The sequence below is a fragment of the Actinia tenebrosa genome, unplaced genomic scaffold, assembly GCF_029948245.1.
Source record: "Actinia tenebrosa isolate PJP-AT-01 unplaced genomic scaffold, QUT_ActTen_1.0 PGA_scaffold11__36_contigs__length_13525064, whole genome shotgun sequence".
Taxonomy (NCBI): Eukaryota; Metazoa; Cnidaria; class Anthozoa; order Actiniaria; family Actiniidae; genus Actinia; species Actinia tenebrosa.
The window spans coordinates 7801097-7817977 of NW_028292571.1; the positions used below are offsets into that span (position 1 = coordinate 7801097).

At 37.5% G+C, this 16881-nt stretch overlaps 2 protein-coding genes across 2 annotated transcripts; one reads left to right on the forward strand and one right to left on the reverse strand.

The window, feature by feature from the left end:
- Positions 1-3291: 3291 nt before the first annotated feature.
- Positions 3292-6238, reverse strand: LOC148912433 (uncharacterized). Its single transcript, XM_089027168.1, has 2 exons — positions 4717-6238; positions 3292-4610 (listed from the first exon to the last, which is right to left on the reverse strand). The coding sequence occupies exons 1-2, from the start codon at positions 6236-6238 to the stop codon at positions 3292-3294; spliced, it is 2841 nt and encodes a 946-aa protein (XP_088883294.1).
- A 2550-nt stretch (positions 6239-8788) lies between these two features.
- LOC148912434 (uncharacterized) lies at positions 8789-16459 on the forward strand. Its single transcript, XM_089027402.1, has 5 exons — positions 8789-9072; positions 9405-9556; positions 9688-9899; positions 12754-13313; positions 15138-16459. The coding sequence occupies exons 1-4, from the start codon at positions 8844-8846 to the stop codon at positions 13172-13174; spliced, it is 1014 nt and encodes a 337-aa protein (XP_088883528.1). The 5' UTR covers positions 8789-8843; the 3' UTR covers positions 13175-13313; positions 15138-16459.
- Positions 16460-16881: the final 422 nt, after the last annotated feature.

Genomic DNA, 16881 nt, shown 5'->3' on the forward strand with positions numbered 1-16881 from the left:
GCCTGATAATCCTTCATTTCCGTATGTTTCTAACAGTCAATTCAACTGTATAGTTTGAACACAAAAGTCACGCCGACCGAAAGGGCTGAGTTAGGAACTCACTGTTCAACGTTACTGCATAACTTTATCTGTTTAGTAGTGCCTTTGATTTTAAGAGCACTGTGCTCGGCTCTGTCGACAATGCCCTGCCGGAATATAAGCCATTCGCTCAGTCTCTTTCCTTACGCTCGATAATATGAATTGGAAATTGCAAATAGTTTAGTTGACAACGGAGTCGAAAGATCTGACGCTTGACGATTGGAAGGGTAGCGAACGCGAACTCAGAGAGAGGAGTCGGAGGGTAATGCACATAAAAATACTGGGAGCTATCAATATCTCATTGCTACAACTTGATGTCTAACGCGCTCTGTAGGGACTGTTCGTATAGCTTTCGAAATTGACATTACTAAATCAACAACGACTTTGTGTTGCTGCCACTAACCCAAGACCTCTGCATTTCATGCATGGGTTTTATCATCGTTAGTACTAGCTGGCAACGATTAATTCAACACGATATTTACACCTCTCATAATTTTTAACCTATATTCCCGTTCGATGGGTCGGCGTAGGCTTCACCCATTAGACGACAACGTTTAAGAATGACTATATATTGCCTGTACTAATGTTTTTTAATTGCCCTTGAATTTGGTACTGACGGTCAGGATTTGACACATTAATTTTAATGTACTGGCTTAAATGCGACCAAAAAAATATGCGGAATCTCCAACGCTGCTCAATGCAAATACTCGCAAGACTTCTTTGGAACAGCCAACAACAACTCCTCTTTTTCTTCTACGAAATGTACGTCGGGTTTTCACAACGTCGTAAAACCATTAAACCTTAATAGAGCCCCAACCTTTTAACATACTAAAATTTTGCTAAATTTCAAATAGTACTTAGACTAATTTCCTAATATATAGGGGAATTATTAATACAGTTAAGAATAGGATAAATCAAATTGATCTACGCCAACTTTTGAGACCTAAGACAACACACGACCAAACTCTAATAATTTAATGAAGATGTTTATGTAAAATCATAAGACAGCTTTTCGCCAAAACCAATTTTGAAGACCCTACCAATAAGCCTTTAATCGATAACGAAGGGTTTAGTCGGAACGATTTAGAATTATAAAGATACTCACTGTCCCCATCGCAACAAAAGAAACAACACTACATCAATTTTCAGAGGTTAAAATCATTCACAATATACTTCCTCTGAAAGATTACCTAGGTATTAAAAGAATGACTTCTGCCCTTCTAGTACCGATAAAAAACGACACACTTTCAAGTACTTCTTCTATCTTGGTGCCTACGCACAAATCTTTGAAAACAATTCGAAAGTTGGTGGCCGTTGCATGTTGATAGTACTGTAAGTCATAACTAAACATTGACCTTGGAACAATCTTATATGGTCATAATGTGTCGAAATTCAAATCCCCTATTCTTTTAAAGCACCTAATTCTATACTAATTGCAAAGCAGCACATGTATTATAACTTCATAAATAAACAAAATTAAACATTTCAATCATTTCTTAACAGCTCAACCCCCAACGAATACTATGTCGAGAACAAGAATTGCATCATCATTGACTACCAATAAATCATCAAACGTTTTCTTGAGAAAAACTGCATAACTTTCAACTTTCAACTTTCAACCTCTAATTAGTTCTTAATTTCTCGTAACTTTGTTCTGTTTTTCTCTCTACGTCACTATGTTTGTTATGAATAATGACTTTGACCATAATAAAAATGAATGTTTATATCGTTAAAAAAATATTTATATCGCTATACGATGTAAGTGAAATAGCAATATTGTAAAAATATTTACAACTATAAAGTGATTTTTTTTAAATATTGTAATTAAAAGATATATGTATTATGAAAAATTATTTACTGTAATGATTTCTGTTCCTTGGTGGTTGTGAAATATGGCTTTATTTTGAGTATATCAATTCGGGCTACAAATGTGTATCATATAGTCTGATAGATGGATATAGGGTTTCAGTCAATGCTATGGTATCATATGACATATAGCATGACATCCTCCTTTCCGTAAAAAACAACAACATATATATATATATATGTACATGCAACGAAAACAATAGTAACAATGACTATATATCAGCTGTCCATGCATACAACTGATGTTGCGATTATGTGCTATTCTTGAACAGTTCTTTTGAAAATTATATATATCGTTCTGGTGGTTTCACGACCCTGCCACTGCGTGTTGTAATCATTCCATTATGTGGTGCTGGATTAGACACTTCTGTTCCAGGAGATTCTGCAGGCGGGCTTTGGTGTCCTATGGGGGATGGCAGTGCTTCTCTGATGTGTGTTCTGTTCCGACGTAGCTCTCCACCTTTTGGAGTAGTGACTGTATATGATCTTGGTTGGTCCAACTTTTCCTTGACTGTGGCCGGTCCCCATTTCTTTGTAGAGGGGTTTTGAATATTGATGCTCTGCCCTGGCAGAAGATCCGGGATTGTCTTGGTGTTCCGGTCATAGTAGTGCTTTTGCAGCTCTTGTCGTTTCTTTAATCTCTCTATGATCTCTTCGTTGTTCTGGTTCCTAGTTATCGAGCGCGGTAGATTGTCTTGGAGCTTCCTGCCAAGGAGTAGTTCAGAGGGTGATGGCAACTTACTGTCAATTGGAGTGGACCGAAGACAGAATAGAGCCATGTAGGGGTCTTCGTTGGTTCTTGCGGTCTTGTGCAGGACTGCCTTAACCGTCTTGACTTGGTTTTCTATGAAACCGTTACTCTGGGGGTAGTGAGGAGAACTGGTGATATGTTCAAATCCGTATTCTTTGGCAAATTCATGAAAACTAGCACTGCTGTAGTGGGGCCCGTTGTCTGATCTTACAATCTTTGGTACTCCTTGTTCACTGAAGATCTGCTTCATCAACTCAATAACCTGCTTACTGCTACTCTGCCCTCTGGGAATTTTCCTTATGAATGGATATTTCGAGTAGTAGTCAGCTACAAGTAGATATTCAGACTCGTTGATGTAGAATAGGTCAGTAGCGATCGTGTGCCATGGTCGTGGTGGTATTTCGGTTTGTAGCAGTGGCTGTTTCGGATTACTTGGTAGAAACTCCTGGCACGTTACGCAAGATTGGGTGATTTTGTCGATGTCGTTGTTCATGTTCTTCCAGTATACGGCTGATCTTGCTCGGAGTTTGGTTTTTTCTGCTCCTTGATGGCTAGCGTGTAGTTTGTCCAGGATTTCTTTTGCATGGTAGAAGGAACTATGATCCGTTGTCCTTGGTTAGGATGCCGTCGTCAATTGTGATTTCATCTCTAAAGGACCAGTATGGCTTCAGCATGTTTGATACTTGCTTAATCATCGTTGGCCAACCTTCGTATACCATTTTCTTTAGGCAGGTCAGCTCTTGATCTAAGTCCGTGTTAGCTCTTATCCGCTCGATCATTTCGGTGCTGAAATGTGGATAGATCTCGTGCACTTGTATTCTCTCGTTCTCTATCGGGCATTTCTCTTCTGGGGAGAGTCGTGATAGTGCATCAGCCAACAGCATGTCTTTTCCTGGTACGTATCTGATCTTGATATCGTATGGTTGTAATCTCAGCAGCATTCGCTGTAATCGTGGTGGGGCTGATGTGAGGTGTTTGAGGTGTATGCTTTCCAGCGGCTTATGATCGGATTGCACTGTAAATGGACGGCCAAACAGGTATGTGTGGAAACGCTCACAACCATAGACTACTGCGAGGAGCTCTCTCTCTATATTTGCATAGCGTGTTTCGACGTCGGTTAGCGCTTTGCTGGCGAATGCTATGGGCTTGCCCTCTTGCATGAGGGCTGCACCAAGGCCTTTTGTTGAGGCGTCTACCTGGAGCGTTACATCTTTTGTTTCGTCAAAATAGGTGAGGGTGATTTCTTCACTTATCGAGTTCTTGATTTTCTCGAAGGCGGCCTGGTAGTCGGCATTCCATTGGAAGGGTGTGTCTTCCTTCAATAATCCTCTCAGGGGTGCGGTCAGGATGCTTAGGTTTGCGATGAATGGGGACATGTAGGTGGCTAGGCCAAGGAACGTTTGTAGTTCGCGGCGATCAACCGGTTCTTTCATCTGCCTCAGCACTGATATTTTGGCGGGATCGGGCTGGATACCGTTTTCACTGCAGATGATGCCGTAGAACTTTATTTTGTTCTGTTTGATATGGCACTTGTCTGGGTTGAGTTTTAGGCCTGTTTCTTTGCATTTCTCAACCATCGCCTTTAAATTGATGTCATGTTCTTCCTCCGTTTTTCCATAAACCACGATGTCATCCACGATGCCAATAACACCATCGCAACTCTCAAATGTCTGGTCAATCTTGGCTTGGAAAACGTCTTGCGACATTCTCAGTCCAAATGGCATTCGTTTAAACCTGTAGCGGCCAAATGGGGAATTGAAGGTAGTCAGGTAACTTGATGGTGTGTCGAGTACAACATTCCAATATCCACACTTCGCGTCTAGAATGGAGAAATATTTTGATCCGCTCAGCTTGGGTAGGATTTCCTCAAGGGTGGGTGTTACGTGATGGTCTCGTTGTATGGCAGCATTTAAATCTTTAGGGTCAAGACATATTCTAAGTCTGCCAGTGGGTTTCCTTCTGTATACTAAAACTATTGACCCATGCCGTCGGCTCCCCTTCTCGTACTTTGGTGATGATACCTTGGGCGGCCATCTCATCTAGTTCCCGTTTAATGTCATCTTTGAGGCTTATTGGCACGCGTCTCGGTGAGTGAATGACAGGGGGTACATTTGGGTCCAGTGTGATGTGATATTCTCCTTGAAATTTACCTATTCCGTCAAAGCATTGGGGGTATTGCGCGAGCAGTTGTTCCTTGCTGCTTATTTTGTTCGTGTTGTTTGTGGGTCTTGCAGTTTCTTTTCGTGGTTGTGTACCTTCATTCTGTGTTTCGACAGAACAGTTCAAAGAGATTAATTTGAGGTCTAGTGCTGTTGGTAACCCAATGATTGCTTGGCCTGGCGCGTCAGTGACATAAAAGAGCGCGGTCGTAGTCATGCCTTCATAGCTGCACTGTATTTCGCAAGTACCTAGTTGCTTTATTTTCGCTCCACCATATGCTGTGAGTATGGTTTTGGATGGCTTCAATGCATTTTGGTTTGGTTCACCGTCCGTCCTGACGTTCTGCGGGAACATGCTTTGATATAATTTTAATGGCAAGATGTTTGCTTGCGCACCGGTGTCGAGTTTTGCTTTCAGTTGCGCTCGGTTTTTCGGGAAATGTGGAAGTTGTATGCTGATAGTAGCGAATGCTTCGTCACTGCGTTCCACCGGGCGTATGGTTCCAATTATTATCGATTGGAAATGTAGGGTATTGAAATCTTCATTGAAATCGTCATCTGTTTGCATTTCATGCACAGCGCGTCTGCCTTGGCGTGCTTCCCTATTGTTATTGCGTTGTTTGTATGGTTGTTCTTTTCTAGCGCTTGGGTTTTCTGATTCACTAGGGTTGCCTTTCTGACGGCATACTTTAGCCCAGTGGTTCAATCTTGAACAGAAATTGCAAGTCGAACCATATGCGGGGCATTTCTTTGGCGCGTGTTCGCCTCCGCAATTTCCGCATTTCCTGTGCCGATTCTCGTATTTCCTGACAGCTTGAACATGTTTGTCATCATCACTCTGGAGCTGGGCCACATGCGCTAATGTAGCTTCATATGTTCTAGCTATATCTATGGCTTTATCTAATGTAAGGTCGTCTCCATATTCTAGTATACGCTCTTGTGCTTTTCGATATTTGGTGCCTATGATAAGCTGCTCGATTAAGCGCTCGTTTATTTCAAGCTGGTCACGAAATTTGCATTTGTTGGCATGATTGCGACATTTGGTCATAAAATCATCAATATTCTCGTCGTTTGATTGCTTCATCTGCTGTAGCTGGTACCTAGCTAGCCTGAAATTTGTTCTCGGCGCTAAATGTTTTTCAAATTTTGACCAAATGTCCTCGGGATTTGTTTTCTCGTCTTCGCTGTCCCAAGTGAAACTATTATAGATATCTACGCCTTGACGGCCTATCCATAGTAGGATGTACGAGGATTTTTCATTATCTGACCTTTTTGCAAATGGGCCATTGAAAATTAGATTACAGTATTGCTTGAATCTGGCGAATTCGTCGTTGATATCGCTGGTTTGCCAGTTCATAACGGGTGGCGTGAACCCTGCGGCCATGATGTTCTATCACTGACGCGGTCTGCTAGCTGTTTTCTTTTATTTCCTGTCTTGGTATCTGATTTAACCACTTACCGAATGTCGATGTATGTTTTACCTTTCACTTCTGGCACCATGTAATGATTTCTGTTCCTTGGTGGTTGTGAAATATGGCTTTATTTTGAGTATATCAATTCGGGCTACAAATGTGTATCATATAGTCTGATAGATGGATATAGGGTTTCAGTCAATGCTATGGTATCATATGACATATAGCATGACATTTACCAAAAAAATAACATAAAAATTATACGATAATCAATCTTTGGTATACCCGAAGTAGATGAGTTGGAGGCTTGAATTATGAAAAATTTCGCGAGAATTAATGCGAGTCTAGTTGGCGGATATATTTGAGCCTCAAAAAACGTGTCAAAAACTCACAAAATAGTGCAACGAAGTAAACAGAAGACAAATTTAATAAGTAAACTTAAGTAGGCAAAAGATTAAAAAATTAACTAGAATATTCAATACTAAAAAGTTCTGAAACTGATTACCGAAATTATTGAATTATTAAATAATTATTTCATTATTGAAAAAAATCCTGATTGCGAGGGAACAGAAGAAAGTGTCGTAAATCCTTATCATTAACAATTACTCACATGCTTTCAATTCAGAAACGTTAAAGAAAGTCACATTTGATAGCCATGATTTTAAAGAAAGTCATATTTGATAGCCATGATTTTTTTCTGCATTCCTTTGATATTTTTAATTTTTTCGAATTGTTCAGTTCGATACCTCGGGTAACGCTATAGCGCGCGTCTTTTCCTCCCTCAATACCATATTTGTTCAGCGTTTAGCAAAATATTCAGGTTCCGTGAATCCCAATTGTTATTTCATTTTTTGAACAAAAAATGGGGTATGTCGGGGTATGTTTATGCAAAGTTTACAAAAATTCTGATGGCAACTTTTTAACCCTGCAGGATCTCTTCATAATTTGAAAGCTCTTATCATAATAAATAACATTGGCCTTTACTTTTGTCTGATATCTCTTTGCCGAGATATTCAATATATTTAAAAAAATCAAGAAATGACAACGTCAACCCATGATCCTATTAAAAAGACTGAATATCTCTGTGAGAAATGGCTCAAAATGCCTGAATATTAAGTTGGTTATAGTCCAAGGTAAAAGGAAGATAAAATAAACTATAGTTCATATTCTCTTAGTAGGACAGATATTTTTTATGTTTGATAGTGTTAAAGGCTTATCTAACCAATATCTCTTTTCTGAAAGGACTATTTTCTTAAAGTTTACAAAACCATTTAATTTAATTTTTGTCTTTTGTCCGTTATTTTGATGACACCTAGTAGATATCAACTCATTAATATATAAATAGCTTTATTATTTATTTTTACAAAATTAGACATTTGCTATTACATGTGCATGTAAAAATCAGTACATTTCAAAAACATATGTAGTGTTTAAAAAACGAATAGGAGTGTTTTATCAGGTATAAAAGCACGAGGCGTAGCCGAGTGCTTTTATACCTGATAAAACACGATCTATGAGATTTTTATTTTTATACTTCGATAGAGATTTGACGTCACAGGCATGCGCAACCAGATTCAATAGAAGCTCCCACACGTTGGATATTGCGTGCCAAGGCAAAGACAGGCACGTTAGTCAAAGATCTTTAGGGTTTACTATGACCTTGATGAAGCTCTTTGTCTGATGAAGTTATCCTCATAGTATTCGAGTGGTCTTTATATTAAGATCACGTTTGTCTTTATATAAAGACACATGTGTCTTTATATAAAATCACTTGAATACTAATGAAGAGGACTTTATCGGGTATAAAGCTTCATGCACGTGATGTGTATGGTGGCTCAAATTGGACCATAAGCTTATGAATTATTAATGAGTGTTTTACATATATTTAAAAACTCATTAATAATTCATGAAGGAAACACAATAGAAATCATGACCATGAAGGAGGTTTTATATCTGATATAGATTCGTCTACATTTGCAAAAACTTTAACTTGGATTTTCTCTGTCAAACTTGGTTCATTTCGTAAAGAATTCGGTACAGTATGAGAACATACATCAGGAGTTTTTTAAGCCGTTTAATAAACTCGCAGATCGTGTTTTATCGGGTCTAAAACCACTCGGCTACGCTTCGTGTTTTATACCCGATAAAACACTCCTGCTCGTTTATTAAACAGTACATATATATAGAGTATGCCCTTATTGGGGTGTAACTCATCAATATGTAAATAATTATATTGCAATATAATTATTTACATACTAATTAGTTACACCCCAATAAGGACATTCAGCTGAGTTTCATCCATGACTAGTAAAAGGAATCATAAGGAAAACTTATTTATTTCTAAACGTTTTTTCTGCGTGAAACTTGATCTTTTTCAAAATCCGACTTTTCCGACCACCATCATCAGGGATTGAATAAAATTAAGTCTTAAGTCTCAAATCTTAAGTCAGTTATAGCAAAAGAAAAGAATACGTAACAAAGCAACAAAATATGCGCATGCTCACATCTGACATTCTGGTAATGATTGCATTGTTGATTGACCTTTCTTTTTAATGTCTTCTTTAAACAAAGATTGAAATGGAAGAGGACGTCGAATTTAAACTGCCTAAGAAATCAGGTAGTTCGAAATCATTTTATCAAGAAGCCAAGTTTAAACGATGGACGTCAAGACAATGGAAAATATCTCGAATCAAATACCAGATCTCCGATATCAAAGAAGCTTTCAAGCGCAGCTTTAAGAGAGTCAAAAGACTAGCCTCCAAATTCTCGGGAATATTCAGCATTGTCAGCGGTCTTGCAAGTGCTGGTAAGATATATTAGAGATAGGATTATATAGCAGCCTGCGTAGCGGCTCTTGGGGAGAGGGAAGAGCTCTCCGCCCCGCTTCCTCACACCAGCCTCCCTCCCCCTCCCCCTCCCCCTCCCTCTCCCTCAAACCACGTCTAATTCCGAGTTCAGAAGTCGATTCCTAAACCTTCCCGCTACACCATACTTTTACGCTGTCGGCAGCTATTCAAACATAAGAAATATTAGAAACGTCACTTTAAAGCGGTTTTTTAAACAAATTAATTAATTCATTCCATCATTTTCCCCCCAGTATTTGTTGTATACTCTAAAGCGGTCTATTATTTTAAACAGGATACTCAATCTATAACATGATTAAAATTGAGGAGGAATGTAAACAAACACGAAAAAAAATAAAATGTGCTTTCATACAAACCAAGGAGGCCGAGAAGAAGATACAAGGTCAGATCAATTCAATTAAGAACGTTACTGCAGTTATGATGGAGGTACGTCAACTATGATGCATATCGATGAAAGTTGGTATAAAATTATCTAAATGTATATAACTCGTTCATTTGCTTTTTAAGAAAGATGACACCGTTAACAACACCACTAAAAGGAATGTGTGTTTTTCCAGGGTTGGGATATAGTACGGAGCAGCCTAACGTACGAGATGCTACTCACGTCATTGAATGAAACAGGAACCATGATGGCTGGTGCAGCAAATCAAAGTGTAGCAATGCAAAGTATAACCGATAACATCTTCGGGTTCCTTACTGAAATCAAAACATCAGATGATTTCAACATCACATCCGATGCAAGCACAAAACTCTTGATGGCACTTGGAAAGTAAGAATAATTATTTGACATTTAAACGCGCTAAGAAGGAGTTAATAAGTGGGTTGTGGTAAAATGCTAAAACTGAAACGGCTGAAAGAACTAAAACAACAATGTGCTTTATTTGTACCAACGGATTGCAATAAGGAGAAAATATAGATATAAGTATATTTACTGAAGAATGGTAGGGGTTACCTTGAATAACTATAAGAGCTAGACGAGGTAGGTAACAGAGCTGAAACAGCTGAAAATCGTAACAATCCAAACATTTTATGAATTCAAACCGAAACTTATAAATCTATAAATGTGTATATAACTTAATAGAGTACAATTTAAATCAATTTAATTCAATGTGAAATAAAGAAAACGTATACACCTACTTGCAAGAACGTTGACATACGAATATAGAACATTAGTGATTTAGTGGGATAGGAATTATATTAAAAAAACAAAAGAAGATCACTGAAGCTGAACATTTTCTTTTGTCTTTTAATATATTCCTTTCTCACTAAATTACTAATGTTCTAATATCGTATGGCAACGTTGTTGCAAGTAGGTGTATGTAAAAAGTATTCTATTTCGTTTCGCTTCGTTCCGTAAGTGCAATAATTCCTATATTTCTTTTCGTTTCGTTCCGCAAAGTACGGTAAGCCTAAATAACATTAACATTTGACGAAATAGAAAGTACTTTGTGCTATTTTATCGACCCTAAGCTTATTTTATGTCAAGAGATTGCATGATAAACAGTTCTTGCCATGTATTGATTTCTACATTTTAAAGGCGACCAAAATTCGCACCAATCTCTCTACTAAGGAGGTCCTCGTGTTCTAGCTGAAGGTCCGTCTCTCTACTTAGAAGGTCCTCGAAGGTGAACTTAATGCCGGCACGTCGCGCGGAATTTTAATTCAAAAATGTAATTAATTTTAATTTTAATAAACATTTAATTTTAATTAATTTAATTCAAAAATTGAATTCAATTTATATAGTTATAAATACTTATATAAATTTATTTCTTCGGTTTGAATTCTTAAAATGTTAAGATCTTAATGATTTTCAGCTCTTTCAGCTCTTTCAGCTTTTTCAGCCGGTTCGCTTTCAGCTTTTTAGGCCCCGTCCACACGTATCCGGAAATTTGTGTATCCGTATCCGGAAATTTCCGAAAACGGTTCTCTAGAGTGGAAATTTTCGAATACGCTCCGAATACGGACACGTGTGGATGGTCATATCCGCAAATATTCGAATACGCTGACGTAAACGTAAACGGACTAGTCACTAGCGTGCATCAGGGAAATCAAGGAATTTCCGGATACGTGTGGACAGTGAAAACGATTCGAAAACGATTCGAATACGCTGCGTGTGGACGCGACCATTTTCGTATCCGCAAAAAAAAAATTTGCGGATACGCGTGGACGGGGCCTAACTGCAACCCGTCAATACGTCATACATATCTCGACGGGGTGCAAAACACCAAAAAGGTGCTGAAAGGAAAAGGTTCGACAGTTCTTGATACCTATTTTGACTTTTTTTAATCCATAGGAGGTTAACGGGTTTTGTGTGTTACAGTTGAATCCCGGGAACTCAACCCTTGGTAACTAGAATCTTTCGTCTCGAACCAAGATAGATAGTTTGTTTAAAATTATCTCGCAGCCCGAAAGGCTAAGTACAAAATATATTATAAAATATAAAATATATCTTTATCTGTAAAAGCTATAATACACTATAATATAATAACATCTTCTTATAAGAGCTATAGTATACTTAATTAATTAATTAAAAACTATTTATTTCTCAATTAGATAAAGTAAATGTAAAACTAAAAAGGTAAAAAAAAAAAAAAAGACTAAAAATCACTACCCAGTGCACCGATAAGTTCACATGAGGACCGATGATATCACTCAGTTGCACATGGACAAGACAAACGAATTCCGGCTTTGCTCGGTTGATGCGGACAAGGGGAACATTAAACCTACGGCTATTTTTTAGATTCTAACTCTAACAAATTAAATGTCTAATGTTTATGCCCTTTTTCGATAACATTGGATTCAAAAACACTTTTGACAAAGATAACTGCAATTTCTTCTATCTCTTTAATTCCAAGTATTTGAATCCCAGCAACGTAATCACAGTCTGTTAAGATAATAGAAATTTTTCGCTTTTCAAACATTATGATTTCCCTTGATTTACGTGATCATACTTTTACTGTAATTTTACCCTCTGTAGCTGGAACCCTCAATAATTCGGACTCCCGTAACTCGAAGCAATTTTCGTTTCCCTTACATGCAGGTCGAACTTTACCCTCGATAAATCGAACTTTGTTTCAAGACATAATAAGTTGAAACATAAGCTAGAATATAAGTCATTTTAAAGCAACAGTAATTTGTGAACCACAAAACGCGTTAGTTCATTCCTGTGAGCCATGAAAATATATGATATAAAGCGAAGTTAGCAAAAAGTCATTTCGACTAGTTTTTAAGGTTTCGTTTTAACAAGCTTTGCTCCTTTTTTCTGTGTTCTTAGCTAAATTAACTATAAATATTGTTATGTATTAACCTTTCTCCGTCATAAACCTGATGAAACGCTTTATGTTTGAATAAAGATGAAAATATATGTAAAACACTTTAATTTATTATCGTTTCCCGATAACTCAAACTCCCGATAACTCAAACTTCGTTTCATTTTCTCTGGAGGTTCGATTTACCGGAATTCAACTGTATATATTATGTATAATAAAGTATTAAAGAAGTGCAAAGGATTACAAATTTTACCTTTACTCGACAACATCAAAGAGGAAAAATGTTTGAGTCGGGTTTGGGGTCTCAAATTATCGTAATTTCATTTCATCTTGCAATTTCTTTCTTTTGTTTAGGATACCTTTTTCTTTAAAATGCTACACAAGCAAAATTAATACTCTTAATGCAGTTGTCAGTGACTGTAAGAAAGGCGATTATTCTATTAACAAGCTCATAAAGAAATCAAAGAAAGTGCCTGAGAGTATAGACCCAAACGATATAAACGATCCCAGAAACTGCAGGGATAGCATTGGGTTTTTGTACATAGAAGACGACCACTTTAAGGAGGCCTGGAAAAAAGTAGCTGACAAAGAAGGTTACCATCCCTTGTGTTTGATGAACAAGCCCCTCGATAGGGAGAATATCTGCAAACAGATGAAAGAAAACCTTTTGGATGCTGAACAAATTGCCGCCAAAAGCATCAACTGGGATAGAGACGATGTGCAAGAAGTAATGGACCTTCTAAAGAAATTTTTTCTCCTGGAGAACAAAGGTTAATTTGCAGAAATAAAGAAAGGTACAAGCATCCAAAAGAAAAGAAGAAGCTAGAAGAACGTCTCAAGATGACATTTCCAAATTATAAGCTGGAGGATCTCTTAGCTGTGAAATGTCCAGCACCTGATTCTAATTCTGAAACGTAAGAGAAAATTATTTATTTTAAAAAAGAATCAAAGCAAAACAAAATTCTCCCAGCATCCTAGATGACTAAATCATATTCACTAAACAACCTTCAAATCCCAGTTATGGAACTCTTTACTTAACACCCTATGGGAAAATCAAAGTCAGGGTACTACGACAACTCAAACAAATCAAAACTTATGACACCACATGCAGTCGAAGCTCGAATATTGTGTCAATAAGTGTGTTGTTCACAAAATTGTTTTGGTTTCTGTTTTTGTTGTTTTTGTTGTGGTTGTTGTTATTGTTTGCGTTTATCTAAAATTAACTTTAAAAACAGCAACCTTGTCATGCAGCTATGCAATAATGTAAACGTTTATTTGCAATATACGTCATATATCAGTATTTAGTATATACCAACGCGAGAACCTAGACTGATGGAATGTTCATAATGGACGATATTCACCAAAAAACACGGGATAATGTTGAAACAAAGATCGCGGCTCTAAATTCACGTTTTACGTCCTTTTAGAGTAAAATTGCAAAATTCCTACGAAACCCTTTACCGAAACACAAAGAAGGCCATAAAATATCAGGCCCGTAGCAGGGGTAAAATTATTTGGGGGGGGGGGGGGGGGTGGGGCTCGTTTTGCCACGCCCCATTTGACCGTTCCTGAAGTTGATAGATCCTCCCCATGTTATATTACAATCAGTTGCAGCAAAATACGTTTACAATTGTTTTGCTCTGCGTAGTGAAAAAAAGCAACAACAACAAAACAAACAAAAATCAATACTTGTATAATATTGCATAAAGATGATTAGGATTAGTAACGCATTTTATCGAAATAATTATATGAACATTTATATATACAGAATATATATGTACGTATGACGTGTATGTGTGGAATATGTGAATATAGATATTATGCACATACATAAACATACGTATATATTCGTAACTTATTTGGATCTAAGTTCATGTGCAACTTTGTACAAAACGCCAAATAAAATATGTCTGTCTGTCTGTCCGTATCGCCGATTGAAGCATTTGAATGGTTTCTTTCAAGAATGTGCTTTTCCGCATGTCGTTTTGAGTTTTCATCATTTACAAATGCCTGTGTGAACTTTTTTTTGAAAAATGAGTCGCCTCTATCATTTTTAAGATAATAGTGTTTGAAATTTAGCTGGACGTTTGCTTAAAAAAAGTTGTGAAATTATTGGGGGGCCCAGGCCCCCTTGGCCCCTCCCCCGCTACGGGCCTGAATATTATTCTGTAGTAAAAATTCATTGGCTGACGAAGGCTTAAATTCCACTTTGAATTTCACAGCTTTCACTGGGTTGCCTGTTGCAAATCAGTCTCAAAATCAGTCTCGTTTCTCCGGGTATTCACGACATTACCCAAGAGCCCAATGTCCGCGTATTGACAGTTGTCAATCAAATAAACGAAATTACCAAAGTTATTGATTGGAGACAGGGCAGCTAAGTACGTGTCGAAAATTATTACTTCGCATTCTCTTTCTCGTTAGCTGCTGTAATTGAAGGCTGATCAGTTAGAAATCGGCCTCCATATTTGATATAAGGATGTGTCATTTGTCACGATTTGTACCTTTCAAAAATGAATTAAATTTAAAAAGAAAACAGTTTAATCGACCTTTTTTATAGGTCCCCTTGTTGGTACATACTAGGACTCGTATAAATAGCACAGTTATTCACTTCGCCTTCTATGAATAATTGTTAAACATTTTGTATTATGCTATTTGCATGCAGAGGTATTGTCATGCGCACTACACTATAGCTATTAATGGTAATTGATGTTATCATTTATTGTCATTTTTGTTTGCAGGTGTATTTCAGATGAAGCATTTTCCACCAAGCAACTTGAGCGTGAAAAACTGGAGTCTGGATAGTAATGAGGTGGTAAAATTATCCACAGACGTTTAAAATATGTCATGAACTGCATGCACACAGTATCAGAATTAATAACACGGAAGAAGAGAAATATTAAAAATCACTGCTTTGAAAATAACGAGCGTATTTTCGGGGCTTATCGGGGTTCTCATTTCATCAGAGCAATATATGCTATGAAACCTGCCTGTTTGAATAATTACTTTAAAAAACCTCTGATTCTAGCCTCCTCCACAGAATACCCCATATATTCTCTATTGGGATCCCCGTGTTAAATTTTATGTCAGAGAAGAACTAAAGGACAAGTTATACCAAATCTAACACTGCAAGGGTCGAAAGAACAGTAAGAGTGCATGCATACCTTTGAGGAAATCGGCAAAATATCAAATAGCAACCACTAGCAAAAGTGGAAAGTAGCTCAGGATATGACAGCCTTGAGCGCCAGGAATCCAACTAGGGAATTAGACTCTCTTTCAAGACTGTCAACCTAGAGCGGGAGGGGCCGGGAATTAGGACGCAACCATTTTCAAATTCGCAAATACTGAGAAAAGAAAATACCTCGAAAGCAAGTCCCATTAAGTGAGATGGCATTGATTCAAACACTACGAACACCAATAAACAATAATTGCCCGCAAGCCGAATTAACCATGCGCAATGCGTTCAAAGAAGAGCTTTTCAATTAAAAAAAATTAATTCCCTTAAAATCAATATAACAATTGCCCGCAAAGTTTCCATGAGCAATACGTTCAAAGCAGGACTTTTCAATCCAAAATCTCACTTCAAATAAATATAACAACTTTCTGTATAGCTAGCTATGATCGATACGTTTAAAGCAGGACACAAGAGTACCAGAAAACAAAATTTCGTAGCTATCTTCGAACTTATCATTGGAATTTCGGATGAGCATAGATCAAACATGTTGCACTGTCAAGACCGGTTCAACTTTACAAACAAACAAAGACCTGATAACAATAGGTTTCCTAACCATTCCCCTCTATTTACTATGGTACCACATCAACAGGATTACCAGCAAGCGAACACGTGTTACACAACAGACTAAGCATGTTTGCCCCAAAACACTAGATTTTAGCGTTATACAGAAATAAACATCAACGGCAAAACATACCTAACCCACTCGTCGATACTACTTGACCGTAGAAAATTTTTTTAAGGCCTTTCTTTTTTTGACTGCATAGAATATAAAAAGAATGTAATTATGTTTTCAAAGAAATAGTAAACGTATTTCATTCTCTATTGTGACCTTGAATGAACTTGACAGGTTTGAATGTAATATCTGCAGGAAAACCTACAAATATTTCAATTATCATGTATCGAGATATTGAGTACCAGTAGTATACAGAATGGGGGTTCTTGGAGCAGCGGATCACGGATCAGGCGTAGAAGTGACGCCAGAGCTCGTTTGAAGTCCCTGTTTTCCGTTGAGCACAGTGGTAGAGCATTTTTGACCTGGATATGAAATGACTCGAGCAAGGAGCTAGAGTAACTTACCTAACCTTTTTAGTTTTTCTCTCTTGCACCCTCCACTTCTTAATATCATGTTCGTAAATATTTTTTTTTGTATTTTTGGTTTTGGTGTCGCAATTAAAAAAAACAACCTTTGAACCTTTGAACCGTTGAAAGGGATCATAGATGACATTGATGATATTCTAAAACTAACCGAG

Excerpts from the sequence above, each read along its gene's own strand:
- LOC148912433 (XM_089027168.1), bottom strand. The coding sequence starts at position 6,238 with ATGGCCGCAGGGTTCACGCCACCCGTTATGAACTGGCAAACCAGCGAT. Across the intron at positions 4,611-4,716 it reads AGATGAGATGGCCGCCCAAG|ATTTAAATGCTGCCATACAA; the intron begins GTATCATCACCA and ends TTGACCCTAAAG.
- LOC148912434 (XM_089027402.1), top strand. The coding sequence starts at position 8,844 with ATGGAAGAGGACGTCGAATTTAAACTGCCTAAGAAATCAGGTAGTTCG. Across the intron at positions 9,073-9,404 it reads CAGCGGTCTTGCAAGTGCTG|GATACTCAATCTATAACATG; the intron begins GTAAGATATATT and ends TATTTTAAACAG. Across the intron at positions 9,557-9,687 it reads TTACTGCAGTTATGATGGAG|GGTTGGGATATAGTACGGAG; the intron begins GTACGTCAACTA and ends GTGTTTTTCCAG.